General features: G+C 41.9%; 2 protein-coding genes across 5 annotated transcripts in view; one reads left to right on the top strand and one right to left on the bottom strand.

The window, feature by feature from the left end:
* The window catches only part of svopl (SVOP-like), a 155,692-nt gene extending 141,177 nt beyond the window's left edge, over nucleotides 1-14,515 (top strand). The window contains exons 18-20 of one of the 3 annotated variants that reach the window (XR_011887180.1): nucleotides 5,695-5,867; nucleotides 12,431-12,564; nucleotides 13,951-14,515. The gene's annotated coding sequence lies outside the window, so the exon portion shown is untranslated. Of the gene's footprint in view, nucleotides 1-5,694; nucleotides 5,868-6,498; nucleotides 6,512-12,430; nucleotides 12,565-13,950 lie in introns of those variants that run through there. The other 2 variants (XR_011887179.1, XR_011887181.1) reach the window with 2 other exon arrangements.
* The window catches only part of LOC140202741 (NACHT, LRR and PYD domains-containing protein 3-like), a 72,247-nt gene that overhangs the window by 18,316 nt on the left and 27,737 nt on the right, over nucleotides 1-26,194 (bottom strand). The window contains exons 1-6 of one of the 2 annotated variants that reach the window (XM_072268006.1): nucleotides 20,388-20,497; nucleotides 15,252-15,345; nucleotides 7,095-7,219; nucleotides 2,100-2,266; nucleotides 222-393; nucleotides 57-122 (exon numbers count right to left, since the gene is read on the bottom strand). In XM_072268006.1, coding sequence (XP_072124107.1) covers nucleotides 57-122; nucleotides 222-393; nucleotides 2,100-2,266; nucleotides 7,095-7,104 — 415 coding nt within the window. In that variant the 5' untranslated portion in view covers nucleotides 7,105-7,219; nucleotides 15,252-15,345; nucleotides 20,388-20,497. Of the gene's footprint in view, nucleotides 1-56; nucleotides 123-221; nucleotides 394-2,099; nucleotides 2,267-7,094; nucleotides 7,220-15,251; nucleotides 15,346-20,387; nucleotides 20,498-26,194 lie in introns of those variants that run through there. The other variant, XM_072268005.1, reaches the window with a different exon arrangement.

The raw sequence follows: 26,194 nt of genomic DNA, 5'->3' as shown, positions 1-26,194 counted from the left end.
CATACAGGTGTCAAGGTTCTCTAATATGGAATGCACATTTTCCCATCGTAGCTTACCTCGCAGGTGAGAAGGTAGGTCCAATAAGCCTCGCATGGCCTTCCAGCATTCAACAGGATCAGAACCTGTTGAAATCATGACACAAAATCAGATGCATGTTCCTTTCTGATGAAAGATATGAAATTTGGATTAAATAATGAATTTAACATGCAGTTCTACTGTACCAAGCCCCTGTATCTCCTTCAGCAATTCACCCAGTTTTGGTACAATGTGGTGCATTTTCACAAAGGATTTCCATATCAATCTTTGGACTTGGGAATCTTTTCCCCTCACCAGACGGAGGAAGAGTTTGCAAGCATTTGCCCGATTTTCTCTCTCTGCAATCTTAACGACATCCTGTAAAGAGAATGAGAAAACAAGGAACTGCTTAGCAGTGGGATCTCCCAGATGCTGCCAGAACTGAAAAGCAGTCTGATCCATAACCAGCAGGGTCTGAATATTTGTCAACTTTCTCAAGTCAGTAAATTGTGACCAAAAAAAATCAAGTTACCCGAAGTGGAAATTAGAAACATTATGCTTGTGAATTACAGACAGTGAAAATCTTGAAGTTTATTGAACAGTACAAGTCAGGAATAGCTTTTCGGCCTACCATGTCTGTGACGATCATAATGTTGAACTAAACTAGTTGTCTTATACTCTTATATTGTCCATATCCTTCCATTCCCTGCATATTCTCACATGTATTTAAAAACCTCTTGAACACACTATTGTACTTACTTTCACACTAGCAGACTCTTGTAGACACCCATCACTTTCGGGCTAAAAGGTTGCCCCGTATGTCTCCTTTAACTGTTCCGCCTCTCACCTTAAATGTGCGTCCTCTAGTTTTTGACATTTCTGTCCTTAGAAAAAGAAGCTGTCTGCCCCATATATGCCTTTAATCATTTTATAAATTACTATCACATCACCCCTTAAGCTCTGATGCTCCAGAGAAAATCAACCCAAGTCTGTCCAGCCTCTTGTCGTTCTTATATTCCAACCCGGGCAGCATTCACACAATCCTCTTCTGCACCTTCTACAAAGCCCCTATATTTTTCCTGCAATGAGGCTAGCAGAACTGCACTCAATTTGCATTTTATTAGTTTATTCCCCAGCAAGATGTCACCTGCACAAGGTAAAGTGGAACTGAAGGCTGAGCTTGATATTCTGGTACAAATTTCAGAAAGCATTAAAGGGAGTGATTGATGTGCCTTGATATTTTTTTACCCAGAAAATCACATAAAGACTTGGGTTTGGTCTGTGATGGGAAGTAATTCTGGAGATTTGCCCAACAGAACATAGTGGCGATGAAGACAAAGTACGATTGGACCTTTATATTAAACTTACATTTACTCAAATTTGTCAATAACTCATTATACTCCATAAGATAAAGACAGCAAAAGTGATAAACAATAGAATAAAAGAAAATGGGTGAAATGTAAATATAACAAACTCAAATTAGAGTCAATGTAACTGAGTGGTTTCCCTCCGTGAACCAGCAGCGTACAATGTTTGCAGACAACAGTGTCTACCTAATCACTGGTGGGAGGTTGCAAATATATTGTTTGAGTAACACACAAAATGCTGGAGGAACTCAGCAGGCCAGCCAGCGTCTACGGAAAAGAGTAATGAGTGAACGTCTCGGGCCAAGGCCCTTCATCAGGATTGGAGAGGAAGGGGGATTCCTAGCATCTGCAGCATTCTTTCCAGTGGAAGGGAACATATCACATATTTTGGCAACCATATCTGAATTCCAGAAAACTGCTGAAACCTGATATCCCTGTTTGTTCTTGTACTTAAAGAGATCACAGATGAAAATTTAGTGCCCACATTTGATGAGGACATTGATACATTAATATTGAAAGATAAGTTTTCTGGGCCATTGAGCAGAAATTGGCAAATCCTCTAGAGATTTTCACATTCTTGCATAACGATTTCTACATTTTAGTGTATGCTGTTCTTTTGCTTCTCCCTCATTTTCTTGATTTCTTTTCATAATCTTTCGTTTTAAATATCCAATCAGAAATGCAGTAATCTAAACAAGCACCCTCTATCAAACTCACCTCGTGTTCACGTTCACTGAAATATTTCTCATAGGCCAACACGAAACTGACTTTGTGCACTGCCTCTTCAATTGCCTCCTTTAGTCTATCCTCACAAATGCTTGTCAACTCAATAAGTTGGTTATCATCCCATGTTGTCAGGATTTCAGTAATTATGAACATCAGATCTGTGAAGAAAACTGGTGTTAGAACAGAATATTCATTTAATGTCTATCCTGATGGGTATTCCAACCCTTCCTTCGCGCAAAAAAAGCTTCATGTAAAATATATATTAATTCACTTTTGCCTTCCCTTACCCTCCACAGTACCTCAGTGTTCATGTCCTTCATCTGGAGTGTCTGTTAAGGATACCCCTTTTCATGTACACTTGGAAATATCCAATGCTTTACAAATATTCCTGATATACTGGCTACCCCACAGAAATGCACGTTTCAATTAGATCACCTCTTACTTCTAACAAATGAGTATCAAACACACTTATTTTACGTTTCCTCAGGAATCGTCCCAGCGAATATTTCACTTATTTTCTCTGAGCAAATTGAAACGTTATGAACAGTATCATTGCAGCTTTGTAACTGCAGGTACCTGCAGCTGTTCACTCGGACAGTTACTGCCACAAAGTAATGACTGTCAATCTTGAACGGCAGACATAAAAGTATCCTTCTGGATAATTTCTTCTGTTAGTATTACTCATTACCTGCTCTTACACGATGTTGGCTCACCTCTTCCAGTCTATTTATGTCTCTCGGACCCAAGAGGACATTTTCCCTGCAGGTTTATATGACAGTGCAATCTCACAATATGGTGGTACTGAATAGTTCTTTGTATAATTGCACCCAACACTAAAGCTGGCCTCCTGAATTGCAGTCCAGACATTTGCTTGGTTGAACAGTGACACTCCAAGTTTCTATTACTAGGGAACCAAAGGTTAGGGCTCCTACCAATGATACCTCTTTATATTGTCTAACACTCTATGCCAGGGATGGCCAACCTATGGCGCATGCGGCAAAAGTGACACATCGGATGATTAGAAGTGAAGCATTGCACCCCAGTGATAATAACAAAAATGTAAGCCTACTCATGCAAAAAGTATTAACCAAAAACCAACTTGTAGAAAAAAAAATCTATAACAGGAATTTAAGTAGCTTAGAGCTAGAAATGGGTTTTATTGAGAATAAATCTAAACCTTAGCAATTATTTTTAGTGATTTTATTATTTTGTGCACATCTTTTGGCGAATGTTATCTTCTTTGACATTAATCTGTTTTCAATTTTAAAAAAGTGTTCAATGAGTCAAACTAGGAAAGAAGGACTGTAGATTGTTCTGTAGTTGTTCCATAACTGTTCAATACACGTTTGATACTTGTTTGATCCTGAGGCGCAGGCGTCTGCACTAGCGGTGCATCGCAGGTTTTCGCCACTCAGTTTACAACTGACACTCGTGCGCTACAGAGTTGTGCTTTGTTTGTCCTTTGTGAACATTTGCAGTTTTGAACTTTTTCGAAAATTAAGCCTTGTTTTTACATTCAGTTACCTATCACGGTGGAAAAGAAAATGAGCAAAAGAAAAGCAGAAAGTGATAGTAAGTGTGAATTCAATGAACAGTGGGAAAATGGGTTCTTATTTATAGCGGGTCCGTCAGGAAAATCGTTGTGCATTGTTTGTGAAAACACTTTCTCACATAATAGACGACATAATCTTAATAGACACTATAAAACACAACATCAGACTGAAATAGAAGGAAAACTGAAGCTAGTGCTTGGGTCTGAGTTATGGAAAGAATTTGTGATTAAGAAAAAGGAAGAAATCAAAAGGAGACAAAATATATTTGTTAAAACAAGTTGTGAAAGTTTGGCAATGACAGAAGCGTCCTACGAAATTGCTTTAGCGTTGGCCAAAAAACGGAAGCCTTTCTCTGATGGAGAAGAAATTGTTAAGCCTTGTCTCCAAATATTTGCAAGATGTCTTGGTGATAAAAATATCAAAAGGAAAGTAGATGAAATTGCTCTGTCAAAGCAACCAATTACAAGACGTATCGAAGAACTCTGTCATGATGTATCTGAGCAACTGAAAGACCTTGTCCATGCTTGTACTTTCTCTTCTTTAGCTTTGGACAAATCTGCTGACATATGTGATGTAGCCGAGTTAAGCACTTTTATAAGTGGAATTGATCATTTTAGTGTCGTTGAAGAACTTATAGTCTTGAGTCGCTTCATGGAAAAACAAAAGGATCAGACATAGTCATAGTTATATTTTATTGATTCCGGGGGAAATTGGTTTTCGTTACAGTTGCTCCATAAATAATTAAATAGTAATAAAACCATAAATAATTAAATAGTAATATGTAAATTATGCCAGGAAATAGGTCCAAGACCAGCCCATTGGCTCAGGGTGTCTGACCCTCCAAGGGAGGAGTTGTAAAGTTTGATGGCCACAGGCAGGAATGACTTCCTATGACGCTCTGTGTTGCATCTCGGTGAAATGAGTCTCTGGCTGAATATACTCCTGTGCCCAACCAGGACATTATGTAGTGGATGGGAGACATTGTCCAAGATGGCATGCAACTTGGACAGCATCCTCTTTTCAGACACCACCGTCAGAGAGTCAGATATTTGACAAAGTAAAATCATGCCTAGTAAATCTACAACTAGATTCTAGTAAACTCATCGGTGTTTGTACTGACGGAACGCCATCAATGATAGGTAAAGCCGATGGGACTACAACTTTGCTTGAAAACTTTTTAGGTCATCCTCTACAAAAGTATCTCTGGATTATACATCAAATGTTACTGTGTGGAAAAACTTTAAATTTGCAGCATGTTATGTTACTGGTTGTGAAATGCATGAATAAAATTAGAGCAAGAGGATTAAACAGATGAGAATTCAGAGAATACTGTGAATGGTTAGATTTGGAATATGGCGACCTCGTCCTTCATTGCGAGGGGTGCTGGCTTTCTAAAGGACAGGTTCTGTAAGATTTTGGAAACTGAAAAATACTGTTCATAATTTTCTGGAAGAGAAAAATGAGCTGCCTGAGGAAAGAGCCCTTTTATGTGATAATAATTGGCTATTTGATTTAGCATTTTTAGTTGATGTTACCAGCCATCTCAATGATCTAAATTTGAAACTCCAGGGCAAGAACAAATTGTTTCTAGTTTAGTAAATGATATCAATGAATTCAAGATGAAGTTAAAACTGTTCACTTCTCAGTTAGAAAATGAGGATTTGAGCCAGTTTCTGCACTTAAAAGAGCGTAGTGAATGTGCTGAAGATAATGGCAATTTTACAAAATATATTGAAAAAATCAGGTTATTGCAAGAGTCATTTAAAAGTCATTTTCGTGATTTTGCTAAAGAAGACTGCATTCTTGCATTTATAAACCCATTTTCAATTAGTTAACAAAAAAATCATGGAGATGCCTAGTAACGTACAAATGGAACTTATTGACTTGAAAACAAATTCATTATTGAACATGAAATTTGATGAGCTTCCCTCAGTCCCAAATGCTTCTGACATGATTAATTTCTGGCAATCATTACCCTGTGAACAGTTTCCAGAACTAAGAAAATTTGCCCAGAGCTATATCTGTCGTTTCAGAACGATGTACAGATGTGAACAAGCATTTTCAGCCATGAGATTGATTAAAAACAAAACTACATCATGATTGACTGATTCAAATTTGAAGCATTCTCTGCTGCTCTCAGTAACTAATTTAACTCCAAACATTAAAAGCTTGGCGAAATCAAAACAGACTCAAAAGTTTCATTAAGGTAAGTAATGTTTATCTTGTTTTTATATTAATTCAATATATCATGTAAAAATGCTAAATATGTCTATATTAACATTTTTACAAGAATTGAATGGGGGTACAAGAGTTGTATGGTGCATCTGAACTCGTGAGTGAAGAAATTGATGCATGGAATGTAAAAGGTTGGCCACCCCTGCTCTATGCTATCTGATTGTTTTACTACCACTGCTTGTGTTATTATCTTATGTGAGGGGCCCTGTTTGGAGAGAGACATTTATCATTGATGGTTTGTTTGGAAAGGAGAGAGAGACAGAGTTATTTACCACTCATATGTTGCTATTGAAGAGGGAGAGAGACGAAGATTAATGGTTGGACTGTCACTTTAAGGCATTGGAAGTAACTTTGGATTTTTACTGAGTTTGGAGTTGGAGACAGCATCGAGCAGCTCGAAGGTTGCTATGGTAACCAAAGGCAGATTGTTGATGTTACTTCCAAGGACAGGTTGCCTGCTTGTGCACTCCTTTACAGACAAAGGAAGGAGGGACTCTTTGAGTGACAGGTGATGCTCAGCACAGAGAAATAAATGAGAGGTCAGATGATACAGACCTCAGACACATGATCTGGACACTGAATGAGCATTGTTGTGCCCGCAGAGAAAGTGGGTTTTGAAGAATCGATCAGGCGGATCGATCCAAATTGTTATTCCATTGGTGAAGAAGGGGTTGACTGGTGGGGAGTTGTCTATGTATCCACCCTCGCCTGGGTGATAGCTCCACCACAGAAGACCAGTCCCCCTGGTTAAAGTCACAGTCGGTGACTTGTAAAGGATTTCGGAGGACGACGAGAAGATCGACGGCATCCAGCTCACCTGAAGACTCAACTCACTCTCTCTCTCTCTCCATCACTGCTCAACTAAATACCACGAACTGAACTGAATTTTACTCAACATCGTAAGACTATATCTTTTTACCCCTAGACTTAAAGAAACTTGGTTTTCATACATACATTTCCACACTTACTGAATTATTTACTTTTATATATAATCATTGCTAACCTGTTTGATTTATTTACATTTATATTACTGTATTGCATACTTACTAATAAATATTAGTAGCTTATAGCAATACGAGACCCCAAAGTGTTTTCCATCTCTGCTGGTTCTTTACCCCGTCACGGGGTCCGTGACGCTTAATTAACATTAATCTCTGTCAGGACGTAAATTACATTTCAAACAAATGTATGACCATACCTCCGGCCATTTTGGCTCCTGGAGTTGCAGAGTCTTTACTCTATATGGACCTCCAATTACCCTAGTGACAAGAAATGCCAGATATAGCTCTTTCTATGGAAGAGGAACAACTTTTGGAGGGAGATCTAGAAAACAATAAAATGTGCAACACATGATTGCCGATACACCATTTGTTAGTACGAATAACCAAAGATATCACCAAAGCAATTGTTTATCCATCATCAGTTACTATATATTTTTTATATATATATATATATATATATATATATATATATATATATATATATACACACACACACACAATACATAAACACATATACATGTACACAGATTTTTTTGAAGCAGGTATTATGTGTAAACAAGTATGACTATTGCAACCAAAATGTTGGAGGCACTCAGCAAGTTATGGCACATCAGGCAGCATCTATGAAAGGGAATAAACAGTCAAAGTTTTAGGTTGAGGCCCTTCGTCTAGACTGGAAAGGAAGAGGAAGAAGCCAGAATAAGAGGTGGGGCAGGGGTAAGGGAAGCATTACAAACTGGCGTGATAGGTGAAAACAGGTGAGGGGGAAGGGGTGGGGGAAGAAGTAAGAAGCTCGCAGGTGATAGGTTGAAGTAATCTGATAGGACAGGAGAGTGGACCATGGGAGAAAGGGAAGGATTAGGCACCAGACAGAGGTGGTGGGCAGGTGAGAAGAGGAAGGAGGGTAAGAGGAGAGCTAGAATGAGGAATAGATAAAGAGGGGCAAGTACCTTCCAATTGTAGCTCCCAATATACTCATTTTCTCGTTATCTGCCCATCACCTACATCTTTTACCACCCCTTTCCTTTTCTCCCATAACCCACTATCCTCTCCTATCAGATTCCTCCTTCAGCTCTTTACCTCTTCCACCTATCACCTCCAAGATTCTAACTTCATTCCCCTCCTCTTCCATCCACCTACCCTCCCTCTCACCTGCTTTCATCAATCAACTGCCAGTTTGTACTACCGCTTACACCCCCAGTCCCAATGTTTCCAGCTGGATTTCCAGCATCTGCAGCAACTCTTGTGAAAATAAATACTGCTATCTGATCACAGATACATACTTGTGGAGCAAATGTTGTAAACTCTTTATCAGAGTAAATAAATTTGGAATAGGCCACACAAGAAATTCTTCAGCTGCTTGAAATACACACATATGCTGGGAGGAACTCAGAAGTCAGGTAATCAGGCAGCATCCATGGAAATGAACAAACAACCATTTTCCCTACCCAGCCCTTTAATATGATTGTGCCTGATAGTCACTTCAGTTATTCTATACGGCGAACCAACATGCCAGCTGGAGAGACTTAGAAGACTAAATTCAGGTAGGTCAGGCCATGCCTTGCTAACCTGAATGAATTTTGCGGAGGTGACGAAATTGGTCTATGAAAGTAGAGCATTGGATATTGTCTGCATGGATTTTAGTAAGGCACTCAAAAAGGTTTCTCCCAATAGGCTCAGCCAAAAAAGTTTAAGATACAGTGGCATGCAAAAGTTTGGGCACCCCTGGTCAAAATTTCTGTGAATAGCTAAGCGAGTAAAAGATGACCTGATTTCCAAATGGCAAAAAGTTAAAGATGACACATTTCTTTAATATTTTAAGATTACTTATTATTTCCATCTTTTACTGTTACAAAATAAAAAAGGAAAAGGGCCCGAAGCAAACGTTTGGGCACCCTGCATGGTCAGTACTTAGTAACACCTCCTTTGGCAACTATCACAGCTTGTAACACTTTCTGCAGCCAGCTAAGAGTCTTTCAATTCTTGTTTGGGAGATTTTCGCCCATTCTTCGTTGCAAAAGTCTTCTAGTTCTGTGAGATTCTTGGGCTGTCTTGCATGCACTGCTCCTTTGAGGTCTATCCACAGATTCTTGATGATGTTTAGGTCGGGGAATTGTGAGGGCCATGGCAAAACCTTCAGCTTGCGCCTCTTGAGGTAGTCCATTGTGGATTTTGAGGTGTGTTTAGGATCATTATCCTGTTGTAGAAGCCATCCTCTTTTCATCTTCAGCTTTTTTACAGACAGTGTGATGTTTGCTTCCAGAAGTTGCTGGTATTTAACTGAATTCATTCTTCCCTCTACCAGTGAAATGTTCCCCATGCCATTGGCTGCAACACAAGCCCAAAGCATGATTGATCCACCCCTGTGCTTAACAGGTGTTCTTTTCATGAAATTCTGCACCCTTTTTTCTCTAAACATACCTTTGTTCATTATGGCCAAAAAGTTCTATTTTAACTTCATCAGTCCACAGGACTTGTTTCCAAAATGCATCAGACTTGTTTAGATGTTCCTTTGCAAACTTCTGACACTGAATTTTGTGGTGAGGATGCAGGAAAAGTTTTCTTCTGATGACTTTTCCACGAAGGTCATATTTGTGCAGGTATTGCTGCACAGTAGAACAGTGCACTACCACTCCAGAGTCTGCTAAATCTTCCTGAAGTTCTTTTGCAGTCAAGCGGGGGTTTTGATATTTGCTTTTCTAGCAAGTTTTCTTGGTCTTCCAGACCTCAACTTGACCGCCACCATTCCTATTAACTGCCATTTCTTAATTACATTACGAACTGAGGAAACGGCTACCTGAAAACGCTTTGCTATCTTCTTATAGCCTTCTCCTGCTTTGTGGGTATCATCTATTTTAATTTTCAGAGTGTTAGGGAGCTGCTTAGAGGTGCCCATGGCTACTGACTGTTGGGACAAGGTTTGAGGAGTCAGGGTATTTATAAAGCTTAGAAATTTGCATCACCTGGTCTTTCCTAATGATGACTGTGAACAAGCCATAGCCCTAACAAGTGTTACGTACCCCGTAACTGGGTTGCCAAACCAGCAGAAATGGATCGCTCAGTTGGCGTCTGGATTACTAGAACTAAGAAAGTTTTATTAAAGAAACAAGCAACACAGTACTCTAATCAAAAGGATAATGAATGCAACAGTTCAGCAATGATAAACACACATGTACACAGAATTAAGATAACAGGATCAATCAAGCTCTATCGTTGTCTAGGGGTAAATGACCAGTTTCAAAGTGACGCAAAGTTCAGTTCAATTTAGTTCAGTTCAGTTCGCAGTAATCGCTGCCGTGGGAGATGGACAGTGGGGGGAAGGAGAGAGAGAGAGCAAAACGAATGAATATTCAAACGGTTTCCACACAGACCTTCGATATTCTTCGCAGTCAGCTTTCGTGCGAGCCCTTTGTGATGTCATCTGAGGTCACTGACCGTGACCCCTCCGTTTCCAGATACGATCATTTCTCTGCGGTGAACCTGGCACCCAGGCAAGGGTGGACACACACCAGGTTCCCGCCGATCGTGCCTTTCCACCCTGTGCATCTATGGCTTGATCCCGCGAGCAGCCGTCCAAAACTTCCCACCGACTTGTGGGAGACGCACCGCTTCCAGGGTCTCATTACCTCGGGGTGTTGTGTGTCTTGCCTTAGCGAACCTGTCCCTTTTTATCCCCCTGCTGTCCATCACTTCAAACAGTTCAGGGTTCAAAGGGGGAGCCGATTTTGACAGCTCTCCTTCCGTTAAACTCTCCCATCCCTTCATTAACATCTCCAAATGCTGCTCCATTGTTTTCCTTATCTCTCTTTCTCCTGAAGACAGGTGGCAGACCAACTGCTGATCCCACTGGTGCCAGCACAGGCCAGCTAACATCTTAATCTATGTGTATTCTCGTCACACAAGCTAATTAAGGTCTGAGACTTTGGTAAAAGTTATCTGAGAGATCAAATCTCTTGGGGTGCCCAAACTTTTACATGGTGCTCCTTTCCTTTTTTTCACTCTAACTTTATGACTTTTGGAGATCAGTTCATCTTCTACTCACTTAACTATTCACAGTAACAGATATTTTGACCGGGGGTGCCAAAACTTTTACTTGTCACCGTACATGGAATCCACAGTGAAATGGTCTTTTTGTATGACTCGAATGAAAAAAAAAACAGATAGGTGGGTTAGTATGGTTGTAGACTGGTGGCCAAGTAGATAGTCTAGAATGTTGCCACAGGGCACAGCAGGAATCGATCAGTTGCAGTCATGGGCAGAGTAAGAGGAGACGGCATTTAATTCATTCGAGTGTGAGGTGTTGCACTTTGGGAGATTAAATTCAAAGTGAAAGTATATAGTTCATGGTAGGATACTCAGCAGTACTGATGCACAGACTGATCTTGGGGTCCAAGTTCATCACTCCATGGAAATAGTCACACAAGTTGATTGGATGGTAAAGAAAGTACATAGCATGCTTGTCTTTATTAGTCAAGGCACTGAGTTCAAGAGTCGGAAAGTTATGCTGAAGGTTTATACAAATGAAATTTGGCACATCTGGATTATTGCCTTCACTTTCAGAAGACACTGCATCTCTTTTAGCTGTTTCCTTGCAGCAGAGACCGACAAGGGGAAATATGAGAGACCTGCATAAAATTTTGAAGGCTACAGATTGGGTTCATAACAAAACATAAAGAAGGCAGGGCAGTGCCTCCACATTCTTAGAAATTTGCACAGATTCAGCATGTCATCTAAAACTTTGACAAACCTCTATAGATGCAGAGTGGAGAGTAACCTGACTGGTTCCAATGTGGCCTGGAAGGGAAACACCAATGCCCCAAAACAGAAAAGCCTGCAAAAAGTGGTGCACACAGCTCAGTCTATCACAAGCAAAGCCCTCCCCGCCACACAGCACATCTACAAGCGCTGCCACAAGAGAGTAGCATCCAGTTCATGCGCTCTCGTTGCTGCTACCATAGGCAAGGAGGTACGGGAGACTTGGGTCTCACACCACCAGGTTCAGGAACAGTTATTCCCTTCAACCATCCTGTGCCAGTGTGGCTAACATTACTCACCTCAACTCTGAACTGATTCCACAACCTATGGACTTCATTTTCAAGGACTCTGCAGCTCATGCTCTCAATATTACTTTTTTTTAAATAGTACAGATTGTCTTCTTTTGCACTCTGGTTGTTTGTCAGTCTTGTCTAGTTTTTCATTGGTTCTATTGTATTTCTCTGTTCCACTGTGAATACCTGCACAAAAGTGAAACTCAGTAGTATATGCAACACATATCAAAGTTGCTGGTGAACGCACAGGTCAGGCAGCTCTTCTAGCTCTTTCTTCAATTAGTCCTGACGAAGGGTCTCGGCCTGAAACGTCGACTCTACCTCTTCCTAGAGATGCTGCCTGACCTGCTGCGTTCAACAGCAACTTTGATGAGTGTTGCTTGAATTTCCAGCATCTGCAGAATTCCTCGTGTTTGCCTCAGTAGTATATGGTGATATCTATGCATTCTGATAATTAATTTACTTTGAACCTTTTGTCTCCACAGCACAGATATCTAAGACCAGTGGACATAAATTGAAGGTGAAGATCAACTAGTTTAGAGGGGATCTTGAGGAAATTTTTTTCACTCCGACAGACATTGTAATCTGAGACAAAACGCCTAACAAAGTAGTGAATCAGGTGATCTCACAATATTTTTGGAGAATCTAGATGAGTATTCAAATTGCAAACATACACTACGCCACGGATCACCTGCTGATAAATAGGATTGGTGCAGATTGATGTTTGACATGTGCACTGTGGGTCAAAGGCCTGATTCTGCACTGTATGATCTGCGACTCAGACACAAATATTCTAATTAAACTATAGGCATACCACCAACTGTTTAAAATCTCTACTTGACATGCCTCATTGAAATCAACATATTTTACCCTTTCGCCATTATTTTTATCCTCAAGGCAAATGGGTGTCCAGTAAGGGTCAGTGTTGGACAACTTCTCTTCAACAATTGACAACCAGTGAAAAATCTGTGTTTTTTTTCCATTAGTGTGGTATTCTGCTTGCAAAACTGAACGTATCTGTGGCTGAATCAGTGACACCATATGCTACTCTCCAACGAGATCACATCTTCTCTGCTTCTAAAATTTTAAATAGCCTTTGAACACATTTGTTTTTATTTAGATTGGAGAGTTACAGCACATTTTGCCCATCAAACCCAATGATGACAGGTTTCTGCTTACTTCCCTTGAGAACACTGTCGACTCACATGACATAGGACACCCCACCACTGTTGCTGGCCTACTATTGTGTCTGCTTTGCTCACTATCACTGTTCTACTTTGGGTATTAGTGTTTGGTTTTCTTTCCTTCACCGCTTGGTTGCCTCCTGCTTCCCGGTTCTCTCTGTTCCTCAAGAAGCCTCTGTCCTCAGTCACTGGTTTTCACTTACAAATGCAAATATGAAAATTATTTATTGGCTCCTGTTTTTTTCACTCGTGACTGTTCTTCACTGTATTTGCTAATTTTCCTTCCTTGGCCCACATCCCACTTCCTCTTCCTTTGTAAGCCTTGACAGCTTCAATATTCGGTTGGATTTACAGTAATGGCTAACTCATTACAAGCCTACGATGAGAGGGTTCCGCTTTTTTTTTCGTGTATTTGAACAGTGTGTCTTCTTTTGCACATTAGTTGTTTGTTAGACTTTGTGTGTAGTTTTTCCATTTATATTATATTTATTTGTTCTACAGTGAATGCCTGCTAGAAAATGAATCTCAAGGTAATATTTGGTGACTTGTATGTACATTGATAATAAATTTACTCCGAACTTTGAATTTGCAACAGCTCCAGGATCACTATAAGGAGAACATTTATACTTGTTGGAATTGGTGGTTGTTTTATGCTTTTAAAAGGGTATTAGTTGAATTAATAAGTTTATAGCAAGACTGAAATTGTAGTTTCAGTAACACATTTGGAGGAGGAGGTTAGGAGAGACAATGGCAGCTAACGGCTTGCATCTTTGGAAACAGCTCTATTTCTATTTTTAATATCTCTATTTTTCCCTTTCAAGGTTCTTTTGAAGACCCAGACCCGGAGTTACACGCAGACTTCGGTTCTTTGCAGGAATGGGACCCGCTCTCAGGGTTTCACGACTGTCCATTGTTCGATATGCCAAGGATGCGACCTAGGAGATTAGCTCGCCTTCGGATTTTCAGGATCTTGAGGCTCTGAAGGCGGGTGAACTCGAGGTTGGTGCCTCTGCAGGAATTCAGTGTGTTGTGGGAGATGGAAAATCGAAAGCAGCAAGCTGGCTGCTGGCTGTGTGCCAAGAGACCTGAGTTCTTTGGACAGAGAGCTCAGAAAAGCAACACAATGGACTTCTAACATCATAAATCAGCCAGTTATTTGTTACGTCTCCCCTCCCACTGTGAAACGGAGACACCTCTTTTTCCTCTATTAGGGAGAGAGAGAGCCTGTGGTATGTTGAATACCAGGTGAATGAGTTGTCTTTGAGGTGCTCCAAGTCTGTGTCTTTGCTGTTGCTTTGCTGCACGCTTGAGTGCTCAGTGGTGGGTGCCGATGCTCTTTTTTGCTGGTGGGGGAGGGGGGATTGTTGCTTTGCTGCCGCTTACACATGGGAGGGGGGAGCTGGGGAGCTGTGGGGTTCTAACATTTATCTGTCATTCATTCTTTGGGGCACTCCTCTGTTTTCATGGACGGTTGCAAAGAAAAAGTATTTCAGAATGTATATGATATACATTTCTCTGACATTACCTGTACCTTTGAAACCTTTGAAAATTTTAACATTGTATTTTAACTGGTATTTTTAACTTGTCATTTCCACAATATGTTCTGTTAGACTCCACCTTCTGGTGGCAAAACAATAGACTAGTTATGTAAAGATGAGAAAATCTACAGATGCTGGAAATCGAAGCAACAAAATGCTGGAGGAGCTCAGCAGGGCAGGCAGCATCTATGGAAAAGAGTGAACAGTTGATATTTTGGGCTGAGACCCATCATCAGTTACATAACGGTTTATCACCTTTTCATTTTTCACTGGCTAAGTGTTAAACATGCTATGTCTGTGTCTTTCATTAATCCTTTGTTTACCTCAGGAATGTGGCCTTAGCTCAGTACAAAAGTGTCAGTCTCTGCAAAAATCATCACCTTGTCTTTGGCTTTAGTATCCTGCATTTGTCTTTTTCTGAGGTTTCTACCTTTAATTTCATATGCTCTGTATTCGTTTCTTTGTTTAAGCTTTAAATAAATGATCGTGAAGCAACAAGTTTTCACTCATTCTTGGAGTCCTAAAAGGATCTGTGGATCGAAAAATCATGAGCTCCTTCATACTTTACAAAAGGCTGCACAGACCTGTGTGTTGTTTTGGCGTGGAGGTTTGCTGCAAGCCCTCCCTTGTCGGTATCTTTAACCATGATGACGACAGGTGTTCACAAATTCCAATGCTCTGTAATAAAAAAAAATCACCAGGAGGTTTAAGGAATAACTGAGATGAGTAAGAAGGCATTTAAACTATAAACCTAGGAGCAGAATTAGGTCATTCACCTAACTGAGTCTGCACTGCCCTTCCATCATGGCTGATTTATTATCCATCTCTGCCCCATAATTGTTGATGCTCTTACTAATTAAGAACCTATCAAGCTCTTCATAAAAAATACCCAATGATTTGACCTCCACAGCCGTCTGCGGCAATAAATTCCACAAATTCACCACCCTCTCTGATTAAGAAATCCCTCTTCATCTCTGTTCTGAAGGAACATCTTTGTTCATTGGGGCAGTGCCCTCTGCTCGTAGGCTCCCCCACTATTGGAAACATTCTCTTACATCCACTCCATCTAGGCCTTTCAATATTCGATAGGTTTCAATGAGATCCCCCAATAATTCTTCCAAACTCCAGTGAGTACAGGCAGAGGGCCATCAAATATGCTTGATTGTTAACCCTTTCATTCCTGGAATCATTCCATGAACATCCTCTATACCCTCTCCGAAACTAGTACATCATTTCTTAGATAAGGGGCACAAAACTGCTCATTGTATTTCAAGTGCAGTCTGACTAATGCCTCAAAGCCTCATCTTTGCTTTGATATTCCAGTCCTCTCAAAATGAATGCTAATATTACATTTGACTTCCTTACTACTGTCATATGTGACACCCAGCAGAGGTACCGGACTGATGATGCTAATGAGATAGATAAGAAAGACAATGGAGAAACATTCAAAATGCTAATAAGGGAGAAGAGAGGGATTAACGGGAAAGAAACACAATTCAGCTATTGACAGATTGGTTAGTTTGAACCTGAACTGTTTGAAGTTTGATGGACAGGTGATACCCCAGCAGGGGGATAAAAGGAGCAGATTTGCTAAGGCACGAGACCCTGGGAAGAGCAGTGTGCCCCCACAAGTTGGTGAAAGTTTGGAGGTCCGGTTCGCGGGAACCGACCAGAGGCTCACAGGGTGTAAAGGTACGATCGGTGGGAACCTGGGGTGTGTGTCCGCCCTTGCCTGGGTACCGGGTTCATCGCGGAAGAACGATCGTATCCGGAACGGAGAGGTCACAGTCGGTGACCACAGCGGGATAGAAGACATCAAAGGGTCTGCCCGAAACCAACTGCGAAGACATCCAGAAGGTCTGCCTGAAACCAAATTGCATCTCTCTCTCTCTCTCCCCCCAACAGTACGACAACAGCGATTACTGCAAACTGCACTAAACTGAACTGAACTCTGCTTCACTTAAGACTGATCATTTTACCCCTAGACTGTGATAGAGCTTGGTTGATTCCTATTACCCTAGTTCTGTGTATATGTGTGCATTATCATTGCTAACCTGTTACATTTATATTCTTACCATTAGTGTACTGTATTACTTACTTCTTTAATAAAACTTTATTAGTTCCTAGTAATCCAGTCTCCAACGAGCGTTCCATTTCTGCTGGTTTGGCAACCCAGTTACGGGGTACGTAACACTACCAACTCAACCTGCAGGCTAACCTTTAAGGAATGCTGCACTCCCAAGTACCTTTGCAACTCTGATTTCTAAATTTACTCCTCGTTTAGAAAATAGTCAATGCCTTTATTCCCCTACCAAATTGCATGACCATACATTTCCCTATATTATTTTCTATCTGCCACTTCTTTTCCCATTCTCCCAGTCTAAGTCATTCTGCAAACTCCCTGCTTCCTGAACACTATCTGCCCCTCCATCTATCTCTGTATCATCTGCAAACTTGGCCACAAAGCCATTAACTCCCACATCCATATCATTGACCTATAACTTGCAAAAAAAATGGTCGCACCAACAACCCCTGCGGAACTTTACTAGTCACTGAGAGCCAACCAGAAAAGACCCTCTTTATTCCTAGTTTTTACCGCCCACCAGTCAGCCAATCTTCTATCTATGCAAATATCTTTCCTGTAATATCATAGGGACTTGTTTAGCAGCTTCATGTGTGGCACCTTGTCAAAGTTTTACTTTGATACACAAAATATTAACCAGTTGGAAACTACATTGACCTTTTCAGGATGCCCATCAGAATTTGTAGATATCATCCTTCTAGTCCCCAATGATTAGAAAGTTCTGCGTTCTTTATTTACATACACACAAAATGACTCACACACTGCAAATTCTCCAAGTACCCTTTCCTTCTGCTACAAGTCTGTCACACCTGTTCTACAAGTTTTCCAATTTTCTGCTGGAAGGGAAATAATATGCAGGATACTCCTTGCAGTGCTAATGGGCAGTTGCTCTGGCAGTGGAGGAAATTGCTAACTATGAACTATTGAAAATGGAAATAACAAGCTTAACCACACATGCTATGAGCTTCATATTGAGAAAACACCAGAACATTCAGCTGATTTGCATTTTCATAGCTTCACTGTTCTCCTTTAAGCTCCTTCTGATTTCATTCAATAAATTCACTGTTATTTCCAGCTTTACAGAACATTCAGCAGTGCTGCGTCTAGAGATGCAGATGCAAAAATAAGACAATACTGGAAACGATGTGTCTGCTCCAGAAATCACATAATAAATTCAGTTGTGAAATCCATGAAACTTCCATCTTTATCCAGCTTTACAAAAAAACTATCTACTTTTAAAACAAAGCACTAGATTGATTAACGCAAACACGAGGAATTCTGCAGATGCTGGAAATTCAAGCAACGCACATCAAAGTTGCTGGTGAATGCAGCAGGCCAGGCAGCATCTCTAGGAAGAGGTACAGTTGATGTTTCAGGCCGAGACCCTTCGTCAGACGAAGTTGATTAAATTAAACTAAATTGATTAAGTTAGCTTGAGCATTGTTGTTCTGTAACAAATTGTTGAAAGAACAAAAGTAGTAAAATGAGTGGTGAACATATGAACACTAGGCGTTCTTCAAGAAGTTTGACACCTTCCAAGACAGGCAGACCACCAATCACTGGGATAAATAGGTGATTTTCAACTTTTGGAGTGCAAAGTAATCAGTATTCTCTCAACTATTTGTGAACTATTAATGACCATTGCCTGGTCGCCTCATGTTGAGGTTTTGGAGAGGGTACAGAAGAGATTTACCAGGATGCTGCCTGGATTAGAGGGATGTGCTATAAGGAGAGATTGGACAAACTTGGATGGTTTTCTCTGCAGCAACTGAGGGGAGATCCAATAGTAGTTTATAACTTTTGAGAGGCTGAATACAATCGAGAGTTGAGGTACCTTTGTCTAAGTGGCAAAATGTCTAATACACAGAGTATAATGTGTCTGGAATTCCCTTCCTTCATTTTATGTCTGATGACTGTGCGCATTGTAACCAAAATTGCCAATGATGCAAACATTGGTGGGTTGGAAAACCAAGGACAGAAAGACCCTGCCGAAGGAAATGGATAGACCATGAGGGCACACAAGAAGTCATCAAACTGAGTGCAATCTGGGAAAATGAGAGTTTATCCACTCAGGAAGCAACAACAAAAGTCAGGATCTATAAACTAGTGTGACAGCAATGTTGTGGTACAGAGATGCCCAGAATTATTCTGCTTGAAACAAAAATATAGCAAATAATTAGGAATTCAGATGGAATGTTGGCAAGGCTGTGAAGTATCAAAGTGGGAAAGTTAAGGTACAACATTTTATAGGGGTGCCAGGGACAGCAGGCTTGCACTGGTTGCACACCTTCAGACTTGCAAACGTGCCACTTCTTCTGTATTTGTGGTTCGAAATGTTGAACTCACCAACCCAGAAAGCCCATAGCTTTTGTCAAAGCTGGAAACTAATCCAGGGCCTCAGCCCAGATCACCAGCAGGCTTGGTTACTCTGGTGTCTGACTAGAAACTGTAAGTCGATCATAGCAAGCAATTAAAGTTCCCCGACTTGTTCTCATCGTCATCACCGAGTTGACACCGAGAAGACACAGTTTTAAGGTGCTTTTCAAGTTGGTACAGAGGCGATGTCAGGGGTGTTTTTTACGCAGAGTGGTGAGTGCGTTGAATGGGCTGGCGGCGACCGTAGTGGAGACTGATACAGAACCTCTCCTTGGCATTACAGGTGCTGCAAACAAATGAGCCATTGGACCGTCACGGAGGACCAATGCTGCTGGGACACAAGCCAGGATTGCCTGGGCGAGGGTGGGGTGGCTGACATTGAAAGACCCGAAACACCCGATTACCCCAGGTTACATCCCTGATGATGTGTGCCAGCGCATCCTAGGATGTGTGTCTCTCTCTCCAAACAGCCATTTACCGTATGTGCTGTACATGATGGGGCTAGCAACTCACAAATCTTGCCCAATGTCAATGAATAGCTGTGTTCAAACAATATACACACGTGGAAGCATTAATGACTAATAAAATGCCAGAGAGCAAGGCTAGAAAAAAATCATTTTAATTATGCAGACCTATTAGAGAGCCTGGATTACTTGCTTTGGAACGGGGGTGGGGGGGGGAATAAAATTATGTACAAATTTTTGCCGTGCTCGGATTGAGTAACTGGATACGTCCTATTTCCGATAACAGGTTCAAATATCAGGAATCACAAGTTGGATTTTGCCAATTAGCAGGGTTGGTGGTTATCAGCTAACCACTCCAACTAGAATGCTCGAAAAGCCTCTGTAGCAAGTAAACACACATGTACAGTATGCGCATACTGTACTACCGATACTCGAAAGCACGGTTACGCTATTTAACTTTCCTCTTCTGCAGTGGGCCGAATGGCCGCTTCCTCGCCCCAGGACAGTTACCGTTATGATTCAGATCCCATTGCTGGACACTGCTGGTGGAGACAGAGCCACCCAGCAAACACAATTGAAAGGATGGGTCCAATCCTGGCGATCAGTCACCACCCTCACCGACCCTCCGTCCCCAGGACAGAAACACCTGGGCATTCGAGGCAGCTCAGAGTCAGGCAGCCTGTTGTAAAGCCTCGTTAACCGGGGCAACCTCGGCCGGCACTGTGCGGGAGGCGGAACAGGAGTGTATGTCTCGAAATTTAACTGGAGTCACCTCCCAACCGGAGGAAAATGCTCACCGATAAGAAATTGTTGCCTCCAGGCCGTTTGCCTTCCTCCCGCTTCTCGCCCTAGGGTTTGAGAGTCTTCTCCCTCTCCCCAACCCAGTCCCAGTCCCAGCCCCATCAACACCCCGCTTCACCTAAAATCAAAAGCGAAACTACCAAGGACTGTCAACCGAGTGAGCATGCGCAAACCTACAGCCAGCGGTTAATGTCACGTGATCTCTCGGCACTCCGATCCGAACCTGCGATTCTTTACTTCCAAGATAATGTCCACACTGTTACATTTTCTGGTTTAGTTAAAATTTACAACTGTTAATATATATGTGTATGGAAATAGAACGGAAAAAGCTACAAAGAGATCCAGAGTAACAATTATTTCATTCTCCTTTACACCTGTATACTGGAAATTACATTAAACAATCTTGAATCTTGAAGCGGTGAATACAGCCCACCGACCACTGAGCACACCTAGAAGAAGCGATACCACAGGAAAGCAGCATCTGTCATCAAGGACCTCAACCACCCTGGCCATGCTCCCCTCTCGCTGCTGCCATAGGGAAGGAGGTGCGGGAGCCGTAGGTCCCACCCCACCAGTTCAGGAAATTATTACCCTACAACTATAAAGCACCTGAACCAGTGTGGATAACGTCACTCACCTCAACACAGATCTGATTTCACAATCTATGGACTCACTTTCAAGGAATCTACAATTCATGTCCTCTGTTTATTATTTTATGCATTTGCACAGTTTCTCTTCTTTTGCATGTTGTTTTTGTCACTCTTTGTAGATTTGTGTCCTTGAGCAAGGCACTTAAGTACACATTACTCTGCGACGATACTGGTGCCAAGCTGTATGGGTCCTAATGCCCCTCCCTTGAACAACATTGGTGTCGTGGACAGGGGAGACTTGCAGCATAGGCAGCTGCTGGTCTTCCATACAACCTTGCCCAGGCCCGTGCCCTGGAGAGTGAAGACTTTCCAGGCACAGATCCATGGTCTCGCAAGACTAACGGATGCCTTTTTACAATTTTATTTAAATGTTCTACTGTGAATGCCTGCAACAAAATTAATCTTGGAGTAAAGAAAACTACCGAGACATGTGGATGATGAGGTAGGTTTTCAAAACTTGCAGAGAGGTTTAGGACAGTTAGAAGAGTGGGCTGAAAGATGGCAGATGGAGTTTAATGCTGAAAAATGTGAGGTGCTACATTTTGGTAGAACTAATCAAAATAGGACATACATGGTAAATGGTAGGGCATTGCAGAATGCTGTAGAACAGAGGGGTCTAGGAATAATGGTGCATAGTTCCCTGAAGATGGAATCTCATGTGGAAAGGGTAGTGAAGAAAGCTTTTGGTTTGCTGGCCATTATTAATCAGAGCATTGAGTATAGGAGTTGGGATGTAATGTTGAATTTGTGTAAGGCATTGGTAAGGCCAAATCTGGAGTATTGTGTACAGTTCTGGTCACCGAATTATAGGAAGGATGTCAATAAAATTGAGGGAGTACAGAGGAGGTTTACTAAAATGTTGCCTGGGTTTCATCTCCTAAGTTACAGAGAAAGGTTGAACAAGTTAGGTCTTTATTCTTTGGAGCGTAGAAGGTTGAGGGGAGACTTGATAGAGGTGTTTAAAATTATGAGGGGGATTGATAGAGTTGACGTTAGACTTTTTCCATTGAGAGTGGGGAAGATTCAAACAAGAGTACATGGGTTGAGAGTTAGAGGACAAAAGTTTAGGGGTAACATGAGGAGGAACTTCTTTACTCAGAGAGTGGTAGCTGTGTGGAATGAGCTTCCAGCAGAAGTGGTTGAGACAGGTTCTATGTTGGCATTTAAAGTTAAATTGGTTAGATATATGGACAGGAAAGGAATGGAGGGTTATGGGATGAGTGCAGGTCGTTGGGACTAGGATAGGGTAAGAGTTCAGCACGGACAAGAAGCGCCGAGATGGCCTGTTTCCGTGCTGTAATTGTTATATGGTTATATGAGAGAGGAGCTGGCCGAAGTTGATTGGAAGGGAACACTTAGCGGAGATGTTCGGTTTTGTAACTCCAGAAATTAATTGAAAGAAAAACATGGAGAGACCAGGATAAACGTGCGCTTCACTTTTACTTTTAGTGTGGTGTGCACTTATGTCATGCTGGCCATTCATGCAACCCAAAATAAGTTATTTTAATGAACAAAGTATGCTTAATCAAACAATATGTTTACAATATTACTGAAATATTAAATACACAGCATTCCTCCCTGCTTATTTATAAACTCCAACTCAATATAGAATGAAGGATTTCTTATTCCTGTGGGATAACATTTTTCCTGACAAGGTGGGCCACTGCTTGGCAGGTGAGACCTGTGACTGTGAAACAGCCTCAGATTCTGGGGCCTCCTCCATGGTGATTGTAGGACTTGATTCTGGGTCTGCAGGAAGCAGTTCTGACAGATCTGGACATCTTTCTTCTCCAACAATTGGCTGTGCTCTCCTCAGCTGATAGTTGTGTCATCTCCAGATGCCATCAGATGCAATCTTTACTGTGTAGGAGAATGGTCCATTTCTGTCCTTAATCTTTTGATCATCTCTGTAGTCCCTCACCAGGACTGCTTGTCCAGGAGTGAAACGTCGAGTCTCCTTGTTTGAGGAGCTCTCAATTCGTCTCAGCTGTTTGTCCTGCATACTCCTTCTGAGATTGGGTTTGAGCAGACCCAAGCATGAGTGCAAGGCCCGACACAGGAACAGCACAGCTGGTGACTTGTAGGTTGTGGAGTGTACTGCATTGCGACATGCAAGGAGGAAACCAGGGAACTTCTGTCTCAGTGTCAGTGTAGTGTGTTCCACTGACATTGCTTGCAGTGCGTTCTTTAGACTCTGGACAAGCGCTTCTGCCAAGCCATTTGCAGCTGGTTGGTACAGTGCAGATGTAATCTGAAAGTATTCTGCAACAAACTGTGGTTCATGTCACTGTCCAAGTGTTCTGGAACACCAGTCCTTGAGAAAGGGCTTCTCTACGTGTCGACAGTGTGCGAAGCTGTAGTGGAGGCTATTGGGAACACTTCTGGCCACCTTGTAGCTGCATCCACTACTACCAAGAAATATATGCTCGAGAACAGTCCAGCAAAATCCACATGGATCCTCTGCCAGGGTGATGTAGGGTACTCCTAAGGATAGAGAGCTACTGCTTTTGGCATCTTCTGAATGCATTAGCATCCTGAACACTGCATGGCAAGCTGCTCGATCTGCTGGCCTATCCCAGATCACCCGGCAGAACTTCGAGCCAATGCTTTCACTTTGACCATAGCCAGATGACCAGTATGCAGCTCCTCCAGTACTTTAGCTCTCAGCTTAAGTGGTACGAACAAGTCCCAATCCCCACATATGACAACTCCCATCAAGGTCAAGTTCATCCTAGTGCTGGTAAAAATGGGGAAACTAGAGTTTCTGTGGCATATTCCATTTTGCTTGGCCATGTAGTCCCGAGGGGTTTTTTCAGGTTTCCCTTTGGATCATCTCTGTTGTAATAGAGAGAATTTCATTTGCATTTGGGAGAGCTAGGACAATCCTTCATCATTTTTATGATTAGTCATCTTCATCAACTCGATTTTGTAATTGAGGACACAGTGTGTTGTATCCTTTCTCTGAGCATACGATAGAGCCCATCTCTCTCTGTCTGAGCACACAACAGAGCCCATCTCTCTCTGTCTGAGCACACAACAGAGCCCATCTCTCTCTCTGAGCACACGACAGAGCCCATCTCTCTCTCTGAGCACACGACAGAGCCCATCTCTCTCTGTCTGAGCACACGACAGAGCCCATCTCTCTCTCTCTGAGCACACGACAGAGCCCATCTCTCTCTCTGAGCACACGACAGAGCCCATCCCTCTCTGTCTGAGCACACGACAGAGCCCATCTCTCTCTCTGAGCACACGACAGAGCCCATCTCTCTCTCTGAGCACACGACAGAGCCCATTTCTCTCTCTGAGCACACGATAGAGCCCATCTCTCTCTCTGAGCACACGACAGAGCCCATCTCTCTCTCTGAGCACACGACAGAGCCCATCTCTGCATTCATGCTGCTGCTGTTAGCAGAACACCCTGTGTGGATTGAAAATTGACACCAGTAGTTGATCAGTAATGAGGATAAATTCTCTCCCATACAATACCGGGTGAAGTGTTTTACACCCCAAACCAGACTCAAGGCTTCTCTGTCAATCAGTGTGTAATTTTCTCTACTGCAGTAAGGGAATGTGATGCGAAGACTATGAGATGTTCACTTCCATCACTTATAACATCTGACCTGACTGCACCTATACCATAAGGCGAGGTGTCACAGGCAAACTTCAGTGGACAATGTGGATGATAATGTGTGAATACAGTGTCTGATGTCATCATTTCCTTTACCTTTTGGAAAGCCACCTCACACTGCTTTGTCCATTGTCATTTCTTCCTGATCTGTAGCAATGAGTTCAAGGGGTGGAACACAGTAACCAACTTTGGCAGGAACCTGTTATAGTGACTGACAAATCCTAAAAAGGACCACAACTGTGACATGTCCTTTGGCCTTGGGGAATCCGCCACTGCTCGAATATTCTCAGCACGCTTGTGTGTCAGTGGTGAGTTCATAGTAAGTGATGCTTGGTTGAAAGAACTTACACTGGTTGCATTGTGGTCTGAATCTATAATCTTCCAACCTTTATAACACTCTCTTGAAATTTTGGAGACGTTCCTTCTCCTTACCAGTAACAATAATGTCATTGAGGTAGCACTGAGTAGCCAAACAGTTTAGCAACACCTGGTCCATAGCTTTCTTCCAGAGTGTAGACGTAGATGCTACTCCAAAAATAAGCCTATTGTCTAAAAATAAGCCTATTAAAGAGATACAAAAAATGCTGGTGGAACGCCGCAGGCCAAGCAGCATCAATAGGAAGAGGTACAGTCGACATTTCAGGCCGGGACCCTTTGTCAGGACCCGGCCCGAAACGTCGACTGTACCTCTTCCTATAGATGCTGCCTGGCCTGCCGTGTTCCACCAGCATTTTTTGTGTGTGTTGCTTGAATTTCCAGCATCTGCAGATTTCCTCGTGTCTGCACTGTTATAGAGATGAATCCCTTTGAGAGTGTTTATGGTGAGAAACACTTTGGACTCTTCTTCCATTTGTAGCTAGACCTCTGCTAAGTCCACCTTACTGAAATGTTTCTCTCCAGAAAGATTTCCAAAGATATCCTCTATCAGAAATGTTAGAGAACAGGATTCAGAAGTGGAAAGAGTGAGCAATTTCAAATTCCTGGGTGTCAATATCTCTGAGGATCTAACCTAGACCCAACTTATCAGTTAGAAAGAAGGCATGACAGTGGCTATATTTCATTAGGAGTTTGAGAAGAGTTGCTTTGCCACAAAAAACACTCACAAATTTCAACAGATGTACTGTGGAGAGCATTCTAACTGGCTGCATCTCTGTCTGGTATGAGTGCAGGCTACTGCATAGGATTGAAATAAGCTGCGGAGAGTTGAAACCTTAGTTGGCTCCTTCATGAGCACTAACCTCCATAGTATCCAGGACATCTTCAAGAATCGATGCCTCAAAAAGGTGGTGTCCATCATTAAGAACCCCCATACCCAGGCCGTGCCTTGTTCTCATTGCTACCATCAGGAAGGGGGTACAGAAGCCTGAAAGCACACACTCAATGATTCAGCAACAGTTTCTTCCCCTCCACCATTGAATTCTGAACTGGTATCAAAACCAGAAACACTACTTCACTACTTTTTTATTTTTGCACTATTTATTTAATATGTACATATAATTATTGTAATTCACATTTTTCCTATTAT

The sequence above is a fragment of the Mobula birostris genome, chromosome 9, assembly GCF_030028105.1.
Source record: "Mobula birostris isolate sMobBir1 chromosome 9, sMobBir1.hap1, whole genome shotgun sequence".
Classification (NCBI taxonomy): Eukaryota; Metazoa; Chordata; class Chondrichthyes; order Myliobatiformes; family Myliobatidae; genus Mobula; species Mobula birostris.
The sequence above is the reverse complement of the archived record's forward strand: the minus strand, read 5'-3'. Positions and strand labels throughout refer to the sequence as shown.